The following is a 13,840-nucleotide window of genomic DNA, read 5'->3' on the forward strand; positions in this document are numbered from 1 at the left end:
GGCACTCACTCTAGCCAGGGCAACAGAGCAAGACTCTGTCTCAAAAAAAAAAAAAAAAAGAAGTGATTTATGTACTTTGGTTCATTTAACCTCATAACCATCACATGACCTGTGTCTCATTATTATTCACTTTTTCACTGCTGAGGAAACTGAGGCTCAGAATACTTGAGGAATTCCTCAAGGCCACACAGACGGAAACTGGGGCAGGAGCAGACTCTGACCGACTCCAGAGTTTGGGCTCAAACTGTGAAGTGACCCTGAATGACAGTACTCAGCACAGGGCTTGGCATGTGGGGAGTGTCCCTGAAATGTCAGCTGTCACTTGGGCGAAGCGGGGCAGGTGCCTCAGGAGGGCTTCTGCATTTCGGCTGAGAGGTAGGATCCGTCCCGAGGCAGACAATGGGACCCTGGCCCTCCCAAGTCATAGTGAAACCCTAGTCCTGGCCACCTCCTCTTCCAACTGTCCTCTGAGGTTGGCACTTCCTCCCTTGAGCTACACAGAGGGCAGAGCGGGCTTCTCCAGGGAGCGGGGGTGGGTACCCATCTAATCCTGACAACTAGGTGAAGAAGGCTGGGTGGGTATTTCTAGCCCCACTTTAGAGATGAGAAAACCGAGGTCTGACGAGGTCTAAAAATCTGCCTGATAGTACACAACAAGCTAGACATAACTTTCAGCTAGAACTCAGCCTCCCAGGACTTGGTCCGTTACCTCTCCCTCTTGAGGCTCTATAGGCTCTGGCCCTGACACCTCACCCACCCCCTATCCCACTTTCCAGTCTTTCTGAAACTCTACCATTTCTCCCAGCCGTTCGGCTTGCAGCGCTCCTGCCCGAAACCCCCTTACCTCTTGCCCAGACCCTCACTCTCCCTCTACTTGCCAAACTCCTATGGAGCCTTTGTGCCTCAGCAGGGGAGCCTGGCATATCATGTGAACTCGATAAACATTTGTTGAAATTAGGCCGGGCGCGGTCGCTCACGCCTGCAATCCTAGGACTCTGGGAGGCTGAGGTGGGAGGATCACTCGAGGCCAGGAGTTCGAGACCAGCCTGAGCAAGAGCAAGACCCCGTCTCTACAAAAAGTAGAAAAAATTAGCTGGGTACAGTGGCGCATGCCTGTAGTCCCAGCTACTTGGGAGGCTGAGGCAGGAGAATCACTCAAGCCTATGAGTTTGAGGTTGCTGCGAGCTAGGATGATGCCACTGCACTCTAGCCTGGGCAACAGAGTGAGACTCTGTCTTAAAACAAACAAAACACAAAAAATGTGTTGAAATAAATAAATAAACTTCCCCCAGTAACACCCCCCTACTTCCTCCCTGCTCCGAGTTAGGGTGGGGCCCTCCTCTGCTCCCATAGTCCCCCACCCTTTCCCAACACCCTGATGCTACCCCTTGTCCACTCTTCCCTGCCTTCCTGGCAGCCTGCGAGCTCCCTGAGGGCAGCAGCTGGTCTCATTCTCACTCCGTTGCAAGCCTCTGCTTGGCTGGGAACAAGCACTTAGTAAGCACTTGTTGAGTGAACGAAGGATGAATAAATGAAAGATTCAATGACACTATTTTGCTTTCTCTACAACATAACCTTACATCTGGCCCACAAAAATTGTCCGAGTGTTTGAATACTGCTAAAAGGGGAAAATAACTCTTTAGGGTAATCCTTATCAATGTAATAATAATTTTATGGTCAGGAAATGCCTTTTCACCTCTATCCCACAGAGTCTTCTAGGCACAGGTCACTTGGGAGACTGAGCATGAAGGGATGGGCCCGGAGGGTCCCCATGCTCTCCCTCAGACACCCAGGTCCTGGGTGACATGGCGAAGCAGGGGACCTGCCCGCCCAGGTCCCTGTCTCCGTCACTGGCACCATCCCCCATCTGATCACACAAACATCTGAAGCCGGAGGAAAGACTATAAAAAGCAAGCACCGGCGCTGAGGGAAACATCCGGCAAGGAAGTGTGCTGGGTCGGAATTGTGTGGAGTCAACAGATTTTTCCTGTCTTGTAGCAAATCTCCCAGCTGCTGTCCTTGCTGCATCAGGGCCAATTCCAGCCCAAACCAAACCACCGGGGAAATAAGTATTTGGCCAAGCCAGGAGGTGGCAGGTAAGCAGCACGTAGCCCCACAGACAGCTCAAGGCCCCCACCGGCCGGCCCTCCCCTGGTAGCCTCTGGGAGGTGAGGAAGGGTGAGCTCATCCCAGACACTGGTCCCCCCGGGAGACTGCAGCAGACAGCACCCAGCCCCCACCCCGGGAGGCTGGGTCCTGGGGTGACTGTATTTATGGGATTTACAGGACCCAGAGTCACTAAGGAAATGACTTCATCCCTGAGGCTCTGTCTGTCCCCTGATTACAGAGGTGCTATAAATTGGCTTTAAATTTGTAACTTTCACCTTTCTTTCTCTTTATCCATAAACATGAGGGCATAATATGAAGTCTCCCCACTAAGAATGTGGAAGTGTGGGTGTGTCCCTTTGGGCAGTCCTAGAATTGAAGAGACATCAAGAGGACATCTAATCTAACTCCTTGTTACAGACGGAGAAACTGAGGCTCTCAGTTGGATCCAACCCAGCTGTGTAAACTTGAGCACGTCAGATAATCTCTCAGGACCTCGGCTTCTCCATTTGTAAAATGCAGGTCATGACACTTCTCTCGTAGCGATGGGGTGCGGATTCATCATCAGTTGCTTTCTAAGCCCATAGCCCAGGGCCTGGCACAGAGTAGGTAGTTGCACACGCAATGCTAAGTCCTTTCCCCTTAAAGCAGCTTTGCTCAAGGTCACATAGCAAGTGAGTGGCCAAGCTGGGACCAGCTCCCCGGGCTCCTGACTCTTGGACCAGTGCTCTTGCCCTGACAACTTGTAGCTCCTTTTTTGCAAGGCTGATGAGAGATAGTGTTGAGCAGGGGTGAGTACACACACTCCAGAGTCACACTGGCCTGAATTTGAATTCTTGCTTCATCACTTAATCCCTGGGGACCTTGGGCCAGCTGCAAAATCTTCACAAGTCTTGGTTTTCTCATATGCAAAAAATGGGGATGATAACAAAAGAACACCTTAGAGTTCTGAAGGGTTTGAATGAGATGGTGCCTGCAGCTTGCACTAGCAAGAGGCCTGACTCAGACTCATGGCTCAATAAGCATTAGTTGTCATTATTACCCACAAACTTGCCACCTCCCCACTGATCTCTTCGTAGCAGCAGAAATGGCCACAGGAAAAAAAGCAAACAAACGAGCAGAAAGGACTCCTAGGCCTTACGGCTCCTCAGGAAGTCTTCTTACCTGCCTGGAGGAGGGTCCAGGCCTGTTCCCCAGTGACTGCGGGAGGGAGGGTCTGTGTGATGGAGGGGCCAGGTGGAGACAGCAGGAGATGGAGGTGCAGGCAGTAGACTCTGAGCAGCTTTAGGACACCTCCCTCAACTATGTCCTCCATAGATCTGCTCTCCGGTCTGGGATTTGACCTTAAATAAAGAGGAAGTAGCATTCAGTCACTCATGGCACAAAGTATTTATTAAGCACCTGCTTTGTGCCAGGCCCTGTTCTGAGCACTGATGAGAGAGTAGGGAAGGAGACAGACAAAAACCACTGCCTTGCTGGAGCACCTGTTCTGATGGATGGTGGAGGACTGCACGGGATGGTGGATGACTGCACGGGATGGTGGAGGACTGCACGGGATGGTGGAGGACTGCACGGGATGGTGGAGGACTGCACTGGAGGGTGGAGGACTGCACCGGAGGGTGGAGGACTGCACGGGATGGTGGAGGACTGCACCGGAGGGTGGAAGACTGCACGGGAGGATGACTGCACGGGATGGTGGAGGACTGCACCGGAGGGTGGAGGACTGCACCGGAGGGTGGAGGACTGCACCAGAGGGTGGAGGACTGCACGGGATGGTGGAGGACTGCACTGGAGGGTGGAGGACTGGGTGGAGGACTGCACGGGATGGTGGAGGACTGCACCAGAGGGTGGAGGACTGCACGGGATGGTGGAGGACTGCACCAGAGGGTGGAGGACTGCACGGGATGGTGGAGGACTGCACTGGAGGGTGGAGGACTGCAGCACCGGAGGGTGGAGGACTGCACGGGATGGTGGAGGACTGCACTGGAGGGTGGAGGACTGCACTGGAGGGTGGAGGACTGCACCGGAGGGTGGAGGACTGCACGGGAGGGTGGAGGACTGCACTGGCTCGACTGAAGTTTATTAAACTCCTGCTCTGTGCTGGGCATGCAAAGCCATGGAGGGACAGTGGTGAGTGATAATATCAATGAATTCATTTTCACTTCTGTTCGCTGAGTGCTTACAATGCACCAGGTACTATGCTAAGCCCTTTACCTACCACGTCTCATTTTACCCTCACAGCACCCCGTGAGGTGGGTCTTATTTATTATTCCCATTTTACACATGAGGAAACAGAGTAAGCAGGTGGGCTGGGATCACATAAACCAGGTTGGTCAGACTCTGAAGGCCAGGCTGTGTATCCAGTTTCCTGTGTGGGTGAAGCATGCGAGCATGAATGAGCACGAATGAGTGAATCTATGCGGGACTTTCCTCCCCCGTGGACTGGCTGGTTTCCTTTGCAGGAGTGCAACCCCAGACACAGACGGCCCAGGTGCTAGGGCTGGTGGCCAAGCAGAACCAGAACAGGAGGAAGGGCCCTTGGACCCTGAAGAGGACCTCTCTGTGAAGCGGCTGCTAGAAGAAGAGCTGTCAAGCCTGCTGGACCCTCACACAGGTAGGGACTCCCCAGGATCGCCCCAACCCTGTTTCTGCCCCCATGGTCCCCTCGTGTGCCCAGGCTGCAGGGAAATAGCCATTCTGTTTCCGGGGAGGAGTATCAGGGACATTTAACTCCCCTAGAGCCTCAGAAAGTATTCGTTTGTTTAAAGACCAGGTTCTACTTTGATTACTAATTTTAAAAATCATTGTAAGAATAGCAAACAATTACTGAGTTCTTGGTATGTGCCGGGCACTGGGAAAGCATCTGATACACATTATCTCATTTAAGCCTCCAAACAATCCTTTGAGGTAGATATTATGAGCTCCGATTTGCAGATGAGCAAACAGGTTTAAAAAGGTGAAGTAGTCTGCTCAGAGTCACCTAGCTCACCAGGTGACAACACTTGGGCCAGACTGTCCTCAGGAGACTTCCTCCAACTCCTAAACCACTCAGTTGTATTTCTTTGGTGTATTTAAATATCCCTTTCACCCTGGGAACTGAATCAACTGTTTAATGTACTAACACTTCTAATTGAAACAAAAATAATTTTTTGTAGAGAAACAATCAGTTTTGACAATAAATACGTAACACGAACTTGAATTCAATAATCTACTAGCTGCCCCGCCCCTGCTGTGGACATTGGTCAGCCTCCTTCAGGTAACACACCACACGTCTGCCCATCCCTGTGCTGTGGTTTTTCTGTTTCTGTAGTTAACAGTCTATTTCTCATGTGCTCCATCTGGCTGCAAACACGCTGAAGACGTGGCGGAGACTTCCCTTTCCTTGGTTAAAAAAATATAGCTAAGACTTACTGAGCGCTTTCTATGCGCTAGTCCCTGTTCTGAGAACCTCATGGGAAAATCTTATGAGTAGGGGCTGTTTGTTATCCCCATTTCATAAGAGAAAAAGCTAAGGGCCAGGGGTGTCTAATAACTTACCCGAGGCTGCACAGCTCATGGGTATTACCACAGGCAGTATGGCTCTAAATGTTAGAGCTGTGTTGTTCATACAGTAGCCACTGGCCACATGTGGCTATTTAAATTTAAATGAATTAAAATTAAAGAAAATGAAATGCGCAGTTCCTTTGTCATACCCGCCACATGTCAAGTGCTCATTGGTCACCTGTGGTGAGGGGATGTAGATTTGAACGCCATCTCTGGCGGCCAGCTGTGGGCTGGAATCTGTGGGCTCAAGTCCCCCAAGGTCCTGCCTCCCCACGGCACAGAGGACACTGAGCGCAGGGGGCTGTGAGACATGAGGAACAAGGAAGAGAGAGGGACAGAGAAGCCTTTGCTCTCTCAGGCTGGACCACTGCAAGGCTGTTTATGAGCGTGCTTGAGCCTGGGGTCTTGCTGCTTCCGACAAAAGCACCACCTGACGATGTGATGATGACAATGTTTCACTGGTTGCATGAACTCATTAAATCTCACGATGACCTAATACGATAAGTATTACTGTCTCACCACTTTGTGAGAGGAAAAGGAGGCTCAGAGAGGTTAAGCCCTTTCCCCAAAGTCACACACAACTGACTCTAAGTGGCAAAGCTGGGAAATGAAACCCAGGTCGGCCCAGCGCCCACCTGCAGCTAGAACTGGTGGGTGATGCCGAGCGAATTCACCATCGCTTTTCAGCCATTCTCATCTGCCCCAGTGACTTTCTCATTCCAAGCCCCACTTCTTCTGAAGTTCTCTGACCCTTGTGCAAGAAAAGACCTGATTCTGTAACACCAAGAGTTCCATTCAACCTTATGGCCCCAGGGTCTCAGGGAAAAGGTTTACATTTCCCAAATGTCGAGGGTTAATATTTATGTTCATTCAGTCATTCAACAAACATTCACTAAGTTCCAAGCATGGGGCTAGGCCCCAGGATCCAGCAGGGCAGGGGCCCACGCCTATCTCACAGCCTGCACAGTCCAGAACTGAATGCAAGACAGAGTTTCATTTACTAATATAAAAAACAACTAGCTCTGCTCTAGAATAACTTTTTCAAATTACAAAAGTAGTATTAGGTTAATGTAGAAAAATATAGTTAAACAAAAAGAGAATAAATCACTTCTGCCCAAGGGTGATTCCAGTTAACACTTTGACACATCTCCTTCCAGTCTTCTATTCTGTGCACAGATTTTAAAGCAGCTCACCTTAGGCAAACATTAAATAAATGTTGCGGTAGATGTTGTGCCCCTTCCCTTTTTTTTAAAGACATTGTTTCTTAACCATAAGACTTATACTTTCCTTTCTTTCCTCTGCCTTGGTCTCTACCATCAGGTCTGGGACCAGTTTTTCGAGATAGGACTTTCTGTTGAAGGGATGGGAAAAGAAGTGTATGGTGGCATTGGGAATCTAGGGGCCATTTTTTTCATTCCCAGCCACCAGGCTGAGTTGCCTCTGCCACTGCCCCAGACCCTTTCCTGGGACAGCCCTCAGGCAGGCAGCCCCTTTCCAGCCTGACGCTAGGCGAGGGTTCCCTGCAGCTTGAGGGGTGAAGGTGTTGAGGACTTGGGGCCAGGTGGCAACAGTGCAGACCTCAGCAGGCCTGCGCCACAGGCGGGTACCTGGAGTGTCCTGCGGGAGGAAGAGCCACTGTTCAGAGAGTGGGCAGGGTGGTACGATCACAGGGGTCTACGAACTCATCAGACCCAGGGTCAAATCAGGGTTTGGCTGCCTAGCAAATGTGTAGCTTAACTTCTTTGAGCTTTAGTTTCCTCATCCATAAAATAGGTACTCTTGACCTCCAAGATTTGTGTGTAGGTTAAACGAAATAAATTGCTTGGCACATCAGCCCTGTCTAAGAAAAGGGATTTCCCCTCTAACCTCAGCTAGTGGTACCTTAAGAGGAGAAGTCTCTCCCCGAGGGGCCAGAATCTTGGCTGGAATGTAGAAGACACTTAGACCTGAAACACAGCGCGGACCAGACCAGGAAATTCTTTAGAGACAGGCTAATTTCTACTTCTAGGCCTTCCTTCTCCTCCTGCGCCTCCTCCACTGGCTCACCCCGGCGCTTCGGTGCTTCGTGGCCGCCTTCCTGCCCAGGAGCTTCCCCGCCAGGGCCTCTTCCTTTCCGCCCCACGCCGGCCACCACCCCCAACCCGAGTGCCCTCCCCCCTCCCATTTCCCTTCCCTTCTTTGTCCAGGGCCCTTGCCCTGCCCCCAGCCCCAGCTTCGCCTCACCCTGCCTGCCTCCCCCTGCAGGCCTGGCCCTGGACCGGCTGAGCGCCCCCGACCCGGCCTGGATGGCGAGGCTCTCTTTGCCCCTCACCACCAACTACCGCGACAACGTGACCTCCCCGGATGCTGCAGCCGCAGAGGAGCCGAGGACCTTCCAGACGTTCGGCAAGGCCGCGGGGCCTGAGCTGAGCCCGACGGGCACGCGGCTGGCCAGCACCTTCCTGTCGGAGATGAGCTCGCTGCTGGAGATGCTGCTGGAGCAGCGCTCCGGCGTGCCCGTGGAGGCCGCCTCCGAGGCGCTGCGGCGCCTCTCTGTGTGCGGGAGGACCCTCAGTCTAGACCTGGCCACCGGCGCGGCCTCGGGCTCGGAAGTGCAGGGGGGCCCAGGCGGAAAGAGGGGAGCCGAGGGCAGGAGCGGCAGCAGCAGCAGCAGCAGGTGCCTGTGAACGCGCCTCGGACGCCTCTGGATCCAAGAACCAGCGGCCCTGGGAGATGTTCGGGGGCCCAGGTGCAGAGGATCCTGGGACGTACGCTGGTTTCTAAAATCTTGGAACTCACCAACTAGAGGTGGCCCCAGAACTTTAGGGTGACTGATGCTGCCCCCACAGAGGAGGCTGGGCCCCCAGGACTAACAGCTGACTGACCAAAGCAGCCCCTTGTAATGGGCTCTGACTGAATTTTTTGGAGGACAGGGACAGTTTGTGGCTGAGATAAGTGTTTGCTGGCAAAACACATGTAGAGGGCGAAGGGTCAGTCCTCCCGCAGAACGGATGCCACAGAGCATGACAAGCAGGGAAGGATGGCCTTCTTGGATACTGGGGGTGGGGAGCTGGATCCTGGGGACGCCAGGCAATGCTCTTTGACCTACTAATAAAGGAAAAAGAGCCGCTCGTCCTCCTGTTTGCACCCGTCAAGAGTGAGGAGGGGAGAGTAATAGAGTGAGGGTTCTTTGTCATCCAATCCCTGGCAAGAAACTCATGCTGGGCCTGGACAAGAATGGGGCACCTTGGTGCACAGTGACAGGTGCACAGATGATGGACATGTGTGCTCTTGACCTCATTCCTCTATCACTATGTTATCAAATAATTTGCTTCTCAGCTGGAAAATCAGGGCTAAGAAAAGCACGACTATTTACAGAGCATTTACAGGAGCCAGGCACCAGGCTTTACACTAGGATTTAATTAGATTTTTTAACAATCCTATGAGGGAGGTGTCATTATGCCCATTTCACAGACAACAATACAAGGCTTGGAGAGGGTGAGTGTCTTTCCCAAGATCAAACAGGGAGTAGAAACAGAGCCAGGATTTGGACCCAGGCTGGTCCAGCACTAAATCCCGTGCCCTCAACCTTGACACTAGACTGCCAGCCAAGGAAAGGAAAAGGCAAAGCCCTAGAGGTGAGCTGTTGCCAGCAGTGGACTCGCCTGAGCTCCCCTTGGGAAGCACCGTTGAAACGAACATTTCCAAAGTCATGCAGGCCCACACATCTCTGCGCCTCCAAGCACAGAGCGAAAGGAACTTGGATCCGACGTGATGCACGTCCCCTCCCCTGTCCTTTCCCAGCGAGTAGCCCTTCACGGCAGAAGTCATCTCTCCCGACCCCCATTTGTGGGTAAACCTTCCTCTGTCATTGCAGGTTTGGGCCTGTGAATTCAGGCCCCAGAGGACACCATGTGAACTGGGTCTACGAAATTGGCACTGACAGCGGCCAGTGTTTCAGGGGAGGGGAAAGTGAAGAAACAGCAGATATTTTCCCAAGGTTCAGCCTTATAGTGTTCCTGGAAATTTTCAAGCAGTCGTTCAGCTGGCTTCCGAATAGTGCGGGGCTCTCCTGGACACTGAAGGCAAAATGTCCTCTGTCTGCTCCTCCTTTTGTCCTCTCTTCGAGCTCAGTGCTCATGGTCACTGTCCACAGAAATGGGCCAAACATATTCCCAACTAGAGATAAGGAACATCATACATACCTGGAATATAGTATAGCATCATTATTCCATTTTATAGGTGAGAAAAATGAGGTCCCCAAAGTTAAGTGCCTCAGGGGTAAGGTCTCTGAGTGAGGTCTCACGTCACTCCAAGACAGAGTGATTTTCTTATAAGATCTATGATTTCCGAGCTGGTACAGAGCTGTTGAGTTCTACAGGTCAGTGGCAGAGGCTGGGTGAAACCAAGTAGGCAGGGTCTCCAGCCTGACCAGCCAGGTGCCTGGCACAAAGTGATACTTGATGAATCCTTGCTGAATGGGTGTATGAATGAATAAATAGGTCAGTAAATGCTCAGAGTCCCCTTTTATCCATGTTGGAGCTCCAGGTAGGACTTCATTAGAAAAAAATAGTTCCATTATGTAAAAGTCAAGTCTGAAAACCAAAGTACTAGGGTAGACCAAACTGGATCCCCTCTCCTCCAATTACGAGTGGATTTTTGGTGCAGAGCTGATGTTAGGGGGTGGCAGAGAGATGGGGAGGAGTAATCTAAGGAAGCTGGAACCACAGCTGGCACTGGATCACTGGATACACGGGACCACTGCATCACTCTAATTCAAAAGCCCTAAATCTGTAGTCCTTGGACCCCCTGAACACTAGGCAAAACTTTGTATATAGGCATTTTCTAGGTAGAAGATAAAAAGTTCACATCAGATTCTAAAAGGAACATGTGACCTATAAAAGGTTATGCAGCATTGCTCCAAGATACTATCTAAACCTCCACAGACAGGGCAATTATAGTCACAAGGAGTCCAAACTTTATCTATTGCAACTCCTCATTTTATAGCCAGGATATAGAAGGAAATGGTGGACAACTTGCCCAAGGCAGGTGCATGGCAGAGCTAGGATTTGGATACGGGATTTAGAATGGCAGTCTACTACGATATCAGGGGTTCTTAACCTGGAGTCCTTGGTTGGGCTTCAGGATCTACGAACCTACTGAACTGTGTGCAAAATTGGCAGGATATGCATTTTTCTATGAGAAGGCGTAGGAGCTTTCATCAGATTCTCAAAGGGGTCTAGGACCTAAATAAGATTACGGAGCACTGCGACCCTCTAGGCAGGCCTGCAGCTCTGCCTCCCCCGCACGAGCTGGAGAACTCACGGGTAGAGCTGTTCCTGTTCTGAGGCAGCTGAACTTCGAGCAGGGCTGGGGTGTGTGTTTGTGAGTGTCGGTGTTCTCCCCTGTACCATGCGTCCCCTCCCGGCATGCTGATGCCAGCACTCTTCCCAGTAACAGGCTGAGAGTGAGACAGCGTGTATGGTGACAGAACTGGGTGTGCTGAACAGGAAGGTTACAGAAACTTCTTGACATCAGCCAAGATGTCAAAGCTGAGACTTTGGACATGCTCAAAACAGTTTCCACCAAGATGGGCTCTGTCCCCTGGGAGACTGAGGGAGCCAGCAGGCACTCAGTTAAATGTCGTCTTAATTTGGAAAGCACAGAGGGACATTTTTTTATCAATAGTCAGCTATTCTCCAGCACCAGGGGTACAATACAGTGCTCACCCAGAGCCTGCGGGCAGCTCAGAGATTGACAGGCAGCCTCCTTGTCTGTCACCCAACTTCAGTTTGGCAGCTCACTGACCCTACCTCTCCTCTGGCTGAAACAAGAGTGAGGTGGCAACCACTACCCTTGGGACTCTGGAGTGAACCAAATCCCAAAAAGAGAAGACAGAAAGGCGAGGAGGGCTTCTTAGCATAGGTTCAACCTGGCACATAGTGTGTGCCTGGAAAACAGGTCAGCATTTTCTAGCCCCCACCAAGTTTTGGGTTCAACTGAGGAGTGGGACATGATCAGAAACACCCATTCAACAAACATTTTGTATTTATTGAATAAATGCCAGAAGTAGCACAAAAAACAACAGTGGGAGGAGTGGGTATACAGACTTCATTCATTCAAATTATTTAAAGCACCTACTATGTGCTTGGTAGGCTTGGTGCTAGGCATTGGGAGGAGAGGGGAGATGCATATTATCACTCACTCATTTGCTGAATAAATATTTACTGAACATCTACTAAGTACCCTGCACTGCACTGGAGATAGTGAACCAAATAGCCTTGTTCCCACAGTAGTGCCAGGGCTCACTGAAAACAGCATCTCTGGATAGGGAAACTGAGGCAGTAGAGCTCCGCATGAAGGTCTCATTGCTGAGGGCACCAAGCCCTGAAACTTGGGCCACCCAGCATCCTGACCCAGGCTGGCCCTGCTGACAGGGCCACCTCCCTGTCCTCCTCGCACATTTCCTCCCAGGGCACTGATGATGAGTCATTAATAACGGAATTGTAATGGCAAAAGCACAGCAGTTCCCGGGCTGGTGGAGGCCCATCCCCTGGGGCAGTATCGCAGCAGCCGCAGTGACTGAACAGCCAAAGATTTCTGGTCCCTTGACGATACCTCTCCAACAACTCTTCCATCCTTCCCTCTCCACAAGGAGAGGCCCTTCCCTTTTAAATTGGACAGCTTTAAAATAAGCTGTCCACCCCCACCTTTGGTACCCCAAATTGAACCAGTATGTAACTGTGTGGCAATTAAGGGGGCCATCACCACAGGACACCCAGTGTCCACGACTGTCTGAACTGCCCCTTGGCCCCAGGCATGGCTAGGAGGAAGCCACAATCAGAGAACCTAAAAGGACAAGCAGAGGGCAGGGGCTGGGGTGTGGGGCTCCACGGGGAGGGCAGGTGGTGACATTTTGCACAGAGGGTGCCCCACGAAGGCTCAAAAGCAATCTGCTGGGAATTGGGCTCTGTGCTCAATTCAGTGAGGGAAACATCGGGTTAATCCAGTTCTTTACTGCAGGACTTCTTGGAACCTTGAATATGCTGACGCGTATCGTGAATCTATAGAAAGGGGACGTCTGGTATAGCGTTTCCCAAACTTATTTGACCACAGAAACCTTTTTTTTTTGGCAGAGATTAGTGCACTCATGGCTTAAAACCCTGAGCTTTAGCCAACGTGCATCGAGTCCCTACCCTGCACTGGGCATAGCACCAAGGGTGGGGATACCGGAATACCGAGATGAGGTCCCTGCTCCCAAGGAGCGCCGCCAGTGGGAGGCGGCCATGTGCAGGACAGCCCTGGAAAGGGAGCAGAGGGCAGGGAAGGCACTGGAGCTAGAGGCAGCTCGGGCCAGTGGTGAGAGGAACGTGCTGGGAAAGCGGGGGCAGGGCGCACTCAGAAGCTGGGAGAGGTGGGGTGGGCAGCAGAGACAGAAACGTGGGCAATTCCCCCACCCCTGCAAACCTGCCCACCTTTGAACTGCCTAGGCTGGTTGATCCTTCCCACTCAGACAGTCACCAGAGGGGGGGCCTCAGTCATCCCCACCACCCCCACCCTAACCACATCTATGCTATTGAACTTGGGCTGACATCCAGAAGCCAGGGAACAGCTATTCACAAATTCCGTAATTGGACTCATTAGTGTTGACTCAGAAATCATTTTTTTCTAAGTCTCTCTTGGAGAAGCTTTTAAGATCCTTTAAATTAGTTAATGGAGAGTTTAGAGATGAGGATGGAGCCTTGGCTTTCAGCTCCCCCGATCATCTCCCAGCTCTCTCCAATACACTCAAGGGCGAGAGTGATAAGATGATCCAATATCTTTTATTAAACACACAGACGTTGCTGACATACCTTTCCCAAAGAGGACCTCAAAATCTACACTCGTCTGCTCCAAGACTCCCCGTGCTCACTCTCCATTTACTCCCTCACATCAGTAGGACAATAATAACGCTTTCACACAGAATTACAGTGTGAACTGGTGGAAACGAAACGTGGGCCAGGAGTCAGGAGGCCCGGCCCTCATCCTGGCCTGGCGACTCATAAAGCCACGCAACCACCGGCATCAATCACGCTGCCTGCCCGGGCCTAAGTGAGCACCGAGGTCCTTTCTGCAGTGAGACGCCCTTGCATTCATCCTGCGAGGGAGGAGGGCAGACACCCCTGCCCTCGGGCTTCAACCGAGGAAACAGTATAACAAGTCGAGGTGACAT

General features: G+C 51.6%; 1 protein-coding gene across 1 annotated transcript in view; it reads left to right on the forward strand.

Moving 5' to 3' along the window:
- The window catches only part of PCDH12 (protocadherin 12), a 13,897-nt gene extending 5,153 nt beyond the window's left edge, over nt 1-8,744 (forward strand). The window contains exons 2-4 of the mRNA XM_012645824.1: nt 1,999-2,096; nt 4,569-4,720; nt 7,894-8,744. Coding sequence (XP_012501278.1) covers nt 1,999-2,096; nt 4,569-4,720; nt 7,894-8,315 — 672 coding nt within the window. The 3' untranslated portion in view covers nt 8,316-8,744. The remainder of the gene's footprint in view (nt 1-1,998; nt 2,097-4,568; nt 4,721-7,893) is intronic.
- Nucleotides 8,745-13,840: the final 5,096 nt, after the last annotated feature.

This window comes from Propithecus coquereli, unplaced genomic scaffold, assembly GCF_000956105.1.
Source record: "Propithecus coquereli isolate 6110/MARCELLA unplaced genomic scaffold, Pcoq_1.0 Scaffold236, whole genome shotgun sequence".
Classification (NCBI taxonomy): Eukaryota; Metazoa; Chordata; class Mammalia; order Primates; family Indriidae; genus Propithecus; species Propithecus coquereli.